This window comes from Echinops telfairi, unplaced genomic scaffold, assembly GCF_000313985.2.
Source record: "Echinops telfairi isolate 266 unplaced genomic scaffold, ASM31398v2 ScPeMD7_7469;HRSCAF=8507_0, whole genome shotgun sequence".
Taxonomy (NCBI): Eukaryota; Metazoa; Chordata; class Mammalia; order Afrosoricida; family Tenrecidae; genus Echinops; species Echinops telfairi.
In genome coordinates this window covers 87,599,524-87,610,060 of record NW_022111372.1, presented here as the reverse complement: position 1 = coordinate 87,610,060, position 10,537 = coordinate 87,599,524, and the positions used below count along the sequence as shown (strand labels likewise).

At 41.6% G+C, this 10,537-nt stretch overlaps 1 protein-coding gene across 2 annotated transcripts in view; it reads right to left on the bottom strand.

Annotated features, from left to right (window-relative positions):
* The window catches only part of PPP2R2B (protein phosphatase 2 regulatory subunit Bbeta), a 569,986-nt gene that overhangs the window by 129,296 nt on the left and 430,153 nt on the right, over positions 1-10,537 (bottom strand). For both annotated transcript variants that reach the window (XM_004696699.2, XM_004696700.2), the window contains one exon: positions 722-834. In XM_004696699.2, coding sequence (XP_004696756.1) covers positions 722-834 — 113 coding nt within the window. The remainder of the gene's footprint in view (positions 1-721; positions 835-10,537) is intronic.

Sequence of the window (10,537 nt, the reverse complement as noted above, 5' to 3'; positions counted from 1 at the left end):
TTTGATCAAATGGCAAGTGTCCACTTTCAACTCCTGTTGTATCTATGTTACTCTGTTTAGTGTCATAGCCATTTGTCTATCAGTCTTACAAATCTTCTTCCCTATCAGACTGTGCATGTCTAGAGGGAAGGTAGGAAGCAACTCCTATACTGATAGCTACTCATAGAGGCGATCATTTATTAAAGACCAGAGCTAGCACTTTCTAGTTTCATTACATTCTGTTCTCATAAGTCCATGGGAATTAGATTTTATCTTCACTGTTTTACGTGTAGAGAAATGGAAGAAACTTGCAGTACTAAAGCTCAAGGAAGGTAAAGAGATGATGTGAGATTCTGGGACATGGTAGAATTCAAACCCAGGCCTGGTAGATTCTGAAGTTTATGTTCAGGATCATAAGACTCTGTCCTTCCATCAAGGGTTGCCCTGCACCCTGCCAAGCACAGAAGGTTCTCAAGATCTCTGAGATTATCGGACCAGACAGAGCCTATGAATATAGGAGCATATGGCAGTGGCCACATGGGCAGGTCCTCCTGGATACAAGGAAAAGCATGGGTTGGCACCTTTCCCACTCCTTCCATCTGCCACCAGAGGCTATGGTACGGACGCCTCAGCCCAAGCTCCCCCCATTACATTAGAGTTGCAGCAGCCCCCCAGTGGCAGTGAGAGGTCTTCCTTCCCCCAACGATAGTGGCCACAGGAATCGCAAGAAGGCCTTGCTCACCCGCAGGGTTGTGATGGTGGACGGATCCCGGAGCCGGCCCTCCTCATCTTTCAGGTTGTAGCCTTCTGGTCTCTTATCACGCTCGCTCACTTTCCACAGCTTCACAGTTTTATCTGTGAAAGGAATCGAGGATAACAGAGTCACATACATGAGACAAATGGTTCTCCATGAAAACACATACTTCATTCTATAGCTTACACCTTAATTTGCTTCTTTCAATGCACACATTTATTGGACACTGGAGAACAGTAGTCAGGTGTTATAGAATTTATGGCATAACTATGTGTGCACTTTATATGGGGAATTTAATATTCACCATAATCCCAAGAACTAAGTACTATTAGTATCCCCAGTTTACCATCCCGCCTTACTTCAACACTGATCTGGACCACTCTCTCTCCTTCCTATCTTTCTTTCCTTTTTTCGGTTAACAGTTTTACTGGCATATCATCCACATATTATACAGCTCAATAGTTCAATCATATCAAGAAGTCTCCCTTTTCTACCTTTCTAATCCAATTTTTTTACCTCTCTTGTTATCCCTTCTGCTCCAGTCACATCTTTACAGCTCCTTGTAAACATAAAGCCCAATCTGCCTCGGGGCCTTTGCATTTGCTGTTCCCTCTGCCAGGAAAGCCCACTACCCTCTTATCCTAGGACTACCTCTTTATCCTATGACTACCCTCTATTCTATGACCACCCTCTATACCATGACCACCCTCTATCCCATGACTACCCTCTATCCTATGACTACCCTTTATTCTATGAACATCCTCTATCCCATGACTACCCTCTATCTCAAGACTACCTCTTTATCCCATGACTACCCTCTATCCCATGACTACCTCTTTATCCCATGACCACCCTCTATCCCATGACCACCCTATATCCCATGAACACCCTCTATCCCATGAACACCCTCTATCCCATGACTACCTCTTTATCCCATGACCACCCTCTATCCCATGACCACCCTCTATACCATGACTACCCTCTATCCTATGACTACCCTTTATCCTATGACCACCCCTTTCATGTTGCTCTCACTGCTCAAAGCAGACCTCAGAAAGGCCTTTCCAAAGCAACCTCTGTAAACACGCTGTGCCCACCCATTCTCTCATCCCCAGCTTCCTGCTTTGATTTTCTTTATAGTACTTTTGGTTAGGCTTCATTATATGACAGGGCTGCAAACACTGAAATCAATTTTTGCACAATCTTTTTTAAGTCCCCTTATATACAGAGAATTCATTATATAGTTTATCTTTTAAGGATCGTTTTATTGGGGACTCTTACAGCTCTTATATCAATTTTATCAAACATATTGTACATATGTTGCCATCATTATTTTCTAAATATGTACCATATATACTTGAGTATAAGCCAACCCAAATATCTGCTGAGGCACCTAATTTTACCACAAAAACTGCATAAAAAATGTGCTGACCCATGTGGTGAAGAAAGCTGATGGTGCCCGGCTATCAAAATATATAGTGTCTGGGGTCTTAAAAGCTTAAAGGTAAACAAGCGGCCATCTAGCTCAGAAGCAACAAAGCCCACATGAAGAACATATCAGCCTGCGTGATCACGAGGTGTCGAACAGATCACTGAAGACAAATGGGTGCATAAGCAAATGTGGCGAAGAAAGCTGATGGTGCCCGACTATCAAAAAGTATAGTGTCTGGGGTCTTAAAGGCTTGAAGGTAATCAAGCGGCCATCAAGCTCAGAAGGAACAAAGCCCACATGGAAGAAGCACACCAGCCTGTGAAATCATGAGATGTCTAAGGGATCAGGTATAAGGCATCATCAGAACAAAAAATCTTACCATAGTGAATGATGGGGGGAGTGCGGAGTGGAGACCCAAAGCCCATTAATAGGCCACTGGAGATCCCCTTGCAGAGGGGTTGGGGGGCGGGGAGATGAGCCAGTCAGGGTGCGATGTAGCAACAATGAAAAATACAACTCTCCTCTAGTTCCTAAATGTTTTCTCCCCACTCCCACTATCATGACACGAATTCTACCTTGCAAGTCTGGCTAGACCAGAGGATGGACACTGGTACAGATAGGAACTGTAAATACAGGGAATCCAGGGCAGATGATCCCTACAGGACCAGTGGTGTGAGTGGCGAAACAGGGAGGGTAGAGGGAGAGTGGGTAGGAAAGAGGGAACCGATTACAGGGAACTATATGTGACCTCCTCCCTGATGGACGGACAACCGAGGAGTGGGTGGAGGGAGACGTCGGACAGGGCAAGATATGACCAAATAACAATTTATAAATTATCAAGGGCACATGGGGGAGCGGGGAGGGAGGGGAAAAATGAGGACCTAATGCCGGGGGTTTAAGTGGAGAGGAAATGTTTTGAGAATGATGAGGGCAATGAATGTACAAATGTGCTTTACACAACTGATGTATGTGTAGATTGTGATGAGAGTTGTATGAGCCCCTAATAAAATGATTTTAAAAAGTGCTGAAAAACTCAGCTTATACTCAAGTATATACAGTACTTTCTATTTGAACCCTTGATATCAGCTCCTCTCATCCCCCCTCCCACCACCATGAACCCTTGATAAATTAGAAATTATTATTTTCATATCTTATACCAGCCATCGTCTCTCTTCACCCATGTTTTTGTTGTTTGTCTCCCTTCGGGGGTGGGTGGGGGTTATGTGTTGATTGTTGTGATTGGTTCCCCCACCTTCTTCCTACCCTCTTGGTATCACTACTCTCATTTCTCCTCCTGAGGGGTTTATCTGACCTAGATTCTGTGTTGTGAGCTCTTATCTGTACCAGTGCACATGCTCCAGTCTAGCCAGAACTGAAAGGTAGGACTGGGGTCATAATAGTGGGGGGTGAGGAAGCCTCAAAGAACCAGAGGAATGTTGTTTCATTGGTGCTATACTGCACCCTGGTTGACTCATCCCTTCCTTGTGACCCTCTGAGAGGGGAAGCCCCATTGTCAACAGATGGGTTTGGGGGGCTCTGGCCCCCCTAGTTCCATTATATACTTATTTATGATCCATCTCTCCACCAGTAGTGGGGAGTCTGTCTTGTTTATCCATATACTATCAGCACCTAGAAAAGGCTAGAACGCCGTAGCTGAATGAATGAATGAATGAATGAATGAAGAGGAGAGCCGACTGAGTGCATGTTGTTAACAATACTCGGGCAAACAGAATGATAGAGAGACCAATCCAAAGTGTTTCTTTCATTCTTTTCTGAGCCTCCAGCTGGCCATCACTGTTCTTACCTTAGTGTTGTCGCAGCACTTTATCCCCCTCGACCACTCGTAATTCTCTAACAGCATTGAAAAAGGCTGAGGAGTGGCCGGCGGCCAGGGGAATGAGTAAAAAGGGGTGGGGGCTGCTCTTGGGAGCAGGATATGACATCTCCCATCCACAGACTTCCACCTCCACTTTTCAAAGGAACATGCTCTGGCCAAACCAACCATGTCTGTGGGTCCCATGTCTTTGTTAGTCCTTATTAGTGGACCCCTGCATTCATTAATTATACTTGTTTGATTTTCTCTTCTAAAAGGCAGGGACTCGATGACCTGCTTTGTACCCTTCTCTTAGCATGCCCAAGGTAGGCTTTGGAATGAGACAGGGTTGGAATCAATCCTCATTCCAACTCCAACCTCCCCTGTGACCAAGTAGGGAGTCCCTACTACGGAGACTCCCACATGGGAGGCATATTGTTGACTTGTAAGCAAATAGCATCGACCAAGACAGCTAATAAGAAGTATGGAAATTTGAGTCTTAGATAACAAATACTTTTTAAATGACATGTCCCAGATATGGAGTTCTGGAGGCCCAGTGGTTAAGTGCTCAGCTGCCAGCTAAAAGGTCGGTGGCTTGGAAGGCACAGCTGCCCCACAAGAGAAAGGTGGGCCACTTTGCTCCTGTAAGATTCCAGCCTGGAAAGCCCTGTGGGGCAATTCCTCCCTGTTTTACCGGGTCTCTGTGAGTCAGAGCCGATGTGATGGCAAAGAGAGGCTCCATATAGTGTAACCTTATGAGCAAGATACCTAATGTTTCTATGCCTGTTTTTGTTTTTAATTTGTAACTCAGGGACAAGGAGGACATGGGCTCTCACAGGGATTACATTGAAACCATGTATGGAGAGTGCTCAACACTGTGTTGGGCTGCTAGTAATGGTCCATGAATGGCAGCTGCTACCAGAAAGGGAAATTTGGACAGCCCTGCAATCATAACACACTGCCTGACAGCCCCATCAGAAAGCACTCACTCCATCCCCTGTGTGCAGCACATCCTCTTTCCTATGCCACTAGCAGCGGAGAAAAGCTGCCCCTCCCCTTCTCTTTAAAGGAGTTCCCTTTTCCCTCTGCTCCCTCATAGCATGCCTATTTCCTTTCACCTGGCTCTTCAATCACCTGATTCCCTTATCCCTGGGAAGATGGGCCCTGTAAGCAGAGCCCGAGCAAAACTGTCAGAAATTGTATTCATCCTCAGGGGTCTTAATGTACCACATGGTGAAGTGGGCTCCAGCAGCAATTGGGCCACTTGAGCAGATGAAAGTGTCTCCATTCCTAATACTTGGGGCTGCTTAGCATGAGCTTTGTGCACGTCACCCACCACATGCATTCACCCCGGTTTGTCCAGCAGCAGAGAGCCAAGGCCACCTTTCCCAGCTGGATGCTGAATTTAGAACTTTCTATCTGTAGTCCACTTCCACAGTCTTGGTCCCACCCTCTGAATATCCTGCATCCTATAAAGCTGCTCTTTCAGAGGAAAAAATCAAAGATGGGCTACATGTTTACAGTTCATACTTGATTAGCCACTGATCAGCCCTGCTTCAGAACAAATCACACCAGTGAATCGTCACATTAAACAGTTTCTGTCTTGGGGATGTACTCGATCACGTTTTCTAGGAGAATTATATTTTATATATTTTCCCTTGTGGGCAATAAATTGCTGTGCAGTGAAATGATGGATAAATCAATGGATAAAAAGAATCTATAATCCCTTTCTTGGTGGTGGTGGTGGTAGTGGTGATAGGTACTGGTCAAGTAGGTTTTCCAATCATAGTGACCCCACGTGACAGAGGCTCGCTGGTTGTGTAAATCTTCAGGAAGTAGGTGGCCACATCATTCTGCTGTGGAGTGTGGCTGATGGGTTTGAACCAGTTGTTTTGGTTTGCAGCCAAACACTTAATCACTGGGTCACCAAGGAACCTATGATCCTCATCATTATTAATATTTTGCATAGATCTTTCTAGTACATTCTCTATGGGATGTTTTTGTGGGGAAAAGACAGATCTCAAGGAATATTACACAAATGGAATTTGTATTTTCTCATTTTAGTTATTTAGCTGTGTTCAAGTAATATAAGAAAAGGTATTTAGAAAATGAAGATGATCATGAGGGAGATTAGTCTATATGTATTGTTTCTAAAGGCCTCTCTGCCTGGCTTTGGGATCTGAGTTAGGCTTGCTGTATAGAATGAATTCCGATGTATTCTCTCTTTTTTCCATCTTCTGGAGTAGTTTGTGTCACCTCTGTTCTGAATGTTTGGAAGAATTCACCATGAACCTGACTGGGACAGGGTTGAATTTTTTTTTTTTGGCCTTGAGAAGTTTTATTTATTTTTAACAAACTGTTCAATGTCTTCTTTGGTACAAATTTGTTTAAATTTCTGCCTCAGCGTATGTGTGTGTGCACCTACCTCAGTTCAGGTAGGTAATGTGTTTCTAGAAACTGGACTACTCCTCTAGTTTTTCAAATTTTGTGGAGCACAGTTCTCTATAGTATTCTGTTATCACCCTTCCATGTTAGTTTGTGCCACCTTAATGTTGTCCAGGCCCATCTCATTTGTAATATGTGCTACAAGTATTTTCTCTCTTCTTTGGCTAGGTTTGACAATGGTTTCTTGACTTTATTCTTTCAAAGATTTAACTTTCTAACCTTGTTGGTTCTATAATTTTTCTCTTTCATTTATTTTTGCTCTAATCTTTATTATTTCCTTTCTTGTGGTGGTCTTTCTCTAATTGTTGAAGATGTTGGGTTAAAGTGTTGATTTTGGTTAATTTTCTTTTTTGATATGCACATTTATTGCCATAAATTGCCCTTTGAGAACTGATTTTATTATTTCCTAAAGGTTTTGGTATGTTATGTTTTCAGTCTCATTTGACTCTAGGAATTTAAAAATTTCTTTATTTATTTGATAATCTTTAAACAGGTTGTGACTCAGTTTCCATATATTTGATTCCTTGCTTCCCCACCACCTTGACTTTCCTGTTGAGTTCTAATTTTGTAGTACTGTGATCTGAAAACATTCTTTCTAATATAGTTCTTTTAAAAAAAATCATTGAGGCTTGCTTTGGGGCCCAACATTTTGGGGAATATCCTGGAGAACATTGCATATTCCATGTGCACTAAGAAAGAATGTATACTGTGGTTGCATCGAGTGCAGTGCTGTGTATGTCTGTGAGGTCAAAGTGGTTGATTGCCTTCCTTAGCTCTTCGGTGCGTTTGTTGGGTGTCTCTCTGGTTGTTCTCTCCCTCGCTCTCGCTCCTACTATGATGGAGTCATCTACTTTTCTTTTCAATTTTGTAAAAGTTTGATCATGTGTGTGGATATTATCTACAAATAGATTTATGTGCGCTCACGCTTACTGCAGCACTCCTCACAATAGCCCCCAAATAGAAACAATTTAAAGGCTCATCCATAGAAAATTGGATAACCAATCTATGATCCAGAGAAACAATGGAATTATATGTAATGTGAAGGAAGAAGGATGAATCTGCAAGACAGCTCATAACATAAATGATCCTGGAGGAGATTCTATTGAGTGAAATTAGTCCATCACAAAAGGTAAATATTGTATGAGACCCTTATTTTATATCTATGTCTACATCTATTTCCAGGCCTTCTAATGTGAGTCCTTTCAAGTAGACAATAGTGGGAGCCAGTCATATATATATATATATGACAGTCTAAGGTGCATTTACTGGTCTCTCCCCAACTAGAGGAAAGACAGCAAAAACAAACCAAAATGAACAAAAACCTATGAAACAGAGGGAAACAATTAGTCCACAGGACTAATGGGCCCCTTGAGCCTCCATGACACTGAAACAAGAGTAACTTGATGGTACCCAGCTGCCACTGTTGACTGCTCTGAGAGGAACCTCATTAGAAGGTCCTGGAATGAGTGAGCGAAAGTGTAAAACCAAATCAAAATGATGAAAAAGACAGGTCAGGTAGAAACTGATGGAACTGCTCAGATTATGGCCCTTAATCACCTGGCAAGCCTGGAAGTGAACACATGCCTCTGGCTCAACTTTCAGCCAAACAGTAGGCAGGTCTATAAGGTAAACAATAACACCAAAGAGGTAGGCACTCCTGAGAACAATCAATCAATGGGGACCCAAAGGACAGTGTTTGCTGAGAAACTAAGTTCAGCAGACAAGAAAGGACAAAGGGATGGGGGGCGGAGGTGGGGGAAAGGAGGAAGTGAGGTGAGCACTGCTGTATTGCGAGGACAGCGGTCAAGAGCATGAAACAAAACATGTACGGACTGTTGAATGGGAAGTGAATTTACTCCGCAAACTTTCACCTAAATCAGAATTGTTTACATAAAGTAAAAGATCATAAAAGTAAAGTTAAAATCTCCTTCAATTCCACTATACAGAGATTATGCAAACTATAGTTATATAACTTTTATTATATTTGCATTTGCAATTGCATAACCGTTTTAAGTAAATATAACAATATAGAGTATACTATGCTTTTGTCTAATTGTATTTATACACATCTATCACAACATCCATCCTTATAAATAATAATAAGATTTGCTCATAAAGATTTGATAGGGGATACTTATTAATCAATGATAGATAAATCATACAAGAAAATATTAGGCTTTTATTGTAAATGTTATTTTAGAAAAAAACTACTTCATAATTAGGAAGTTGTTTGTGTATTAGGCGCCATGTTATTAAATAAAAAACCCAGTTAACAAAGTTTGTGGAAATATCACATTCTTAGTAAATACTGGGTTTAGTACCTCTTTGCTCCTTTTCTTTTTAAAAAAAATCATTTTATTGGAGGTTCATACAACTCTTATCACAATCTATACACACATCCATTGCGTCAAGCACATTTGCACATTTGTTGCCACCATCATTCTCAAAACATTTTCTTTCTATTTGAGCCCTTGCTATCAGCTCCTCACTTTACTCTTTTTCTATCTAAGGCATTAACAGTGGTTGTCTTGGGATGGGAACATTTTTATCACCTTCATTTTGTTTCCATGCATTTTCTAGACATGTACAAAGAACTTGCTCTACTCCCATAACAAGAATTCCGTACACCTTACATTTTAATAAGGACTCCTAGTTGCTCGATGGGTTAAGCACTGGGCAGCTGACCACAGAGTCTGTGGTTGAAACCCACTAACTGCTCCATGGGAGGAAGATGGAGCTGTTTGATTCTGTCAAGATTTACAGCTTGAGAAACCCAAAGGTGCAGTTCTCCTGAGTCATTGTAAGTCATATTCAACTGGGCAACAGGGAGTTCAGTTGGATTGTCAGTTACACTCCCTACATCTATTCTGCTAGACTACATTTCCAGCTCTACCATTCTTAATGACCAATCTAACCAGCATTCACTTTGGAATCGAGGTCCTGCACACATTTGACACACGAAAAGCATGTTGCAAATAAATTCAAAGCCCATATGCACAAGTGAATGTTGTTTTCATTTTTTAATTACCAAAAAAGATACCTACAGAAAGTAAACATTGTACCCAGCTGTAATGAGATAAGCAGCACACATTTTTTTTCCCCTTATAAAGATAATTGATGGCAAATCCAATCCAATTCCCCATGGTTGGGTTGCCTGGAGTCATTCTTGACTTTCCTATCACGTGCTTTCTCTTGACTCAGTATCTTGAATCTTTGTGGTTAAAACCGTCTGCGGAACATGTGGCTGTGAGTAATGTGAACAATGAGTAATGGCTTTCCCTTCTTCTGGCTGCTACAATGAGTAGTTTATCATCACCTGGAGCAGCCTTTAAACACAATCTTCTCAACTAGCTTCATTTCCCCTTCCTACTGTGATTCCCATTGTCTGCCATTAATTTTTGCCTGTTAACCTATTTGGCTTAAGGGGGATTCTCAACCTCAATATTAGTATAAAAAAGAAAATCACAGAAGAACATGGGAATTTTTTTTATAACAATCATTTGGAGATGCTGTGGGCAAATGAAATAGCATCCCAAATGGGAAGATAATATCCTTGTTAATCAAAAAACTATTTAAAAACTCAATTAACAGAACATTATGCTACATAATTAATCTTCATTGCATTTCACCAATTTCCTTTCCATCACCCCCACAAAGTAGTTAATAAGCCTGTGCATTTTATTGCAATAATCAATAGGATAAATTTCAGAATATAAAGCAAGCTAGCAATAGAGGATAATCGGATACTTTTTCCCTGCCAGAAATAAGTCAAAAATCATCAGACCTCTCTTTTATTCTAAGAAGCACTGAAATGGAAGAGTACTTGAATGAAACATAATCCTCAAAGTGAAAATAAGGAAACTGAATCCATTGTGGTGTGGCTTCTAAGAAACCAGACCCAATGGGGATACGAGTAGATATGAAGAAGGAGGAAAATGCTTGGAATCGGGGTGGGGGGAACAGATTAATTGAGATCTGACCATTCAAAGATGAGAGGTGCTTGAATAACCCGAAAGTGACTGATTCAGGATTATCATATTTCAGATTTGTACAGTGAACCCTCGTTTATCGCGGTTAATCGGTTCTAGACCCTACCGTGATAAATGAAATTCCG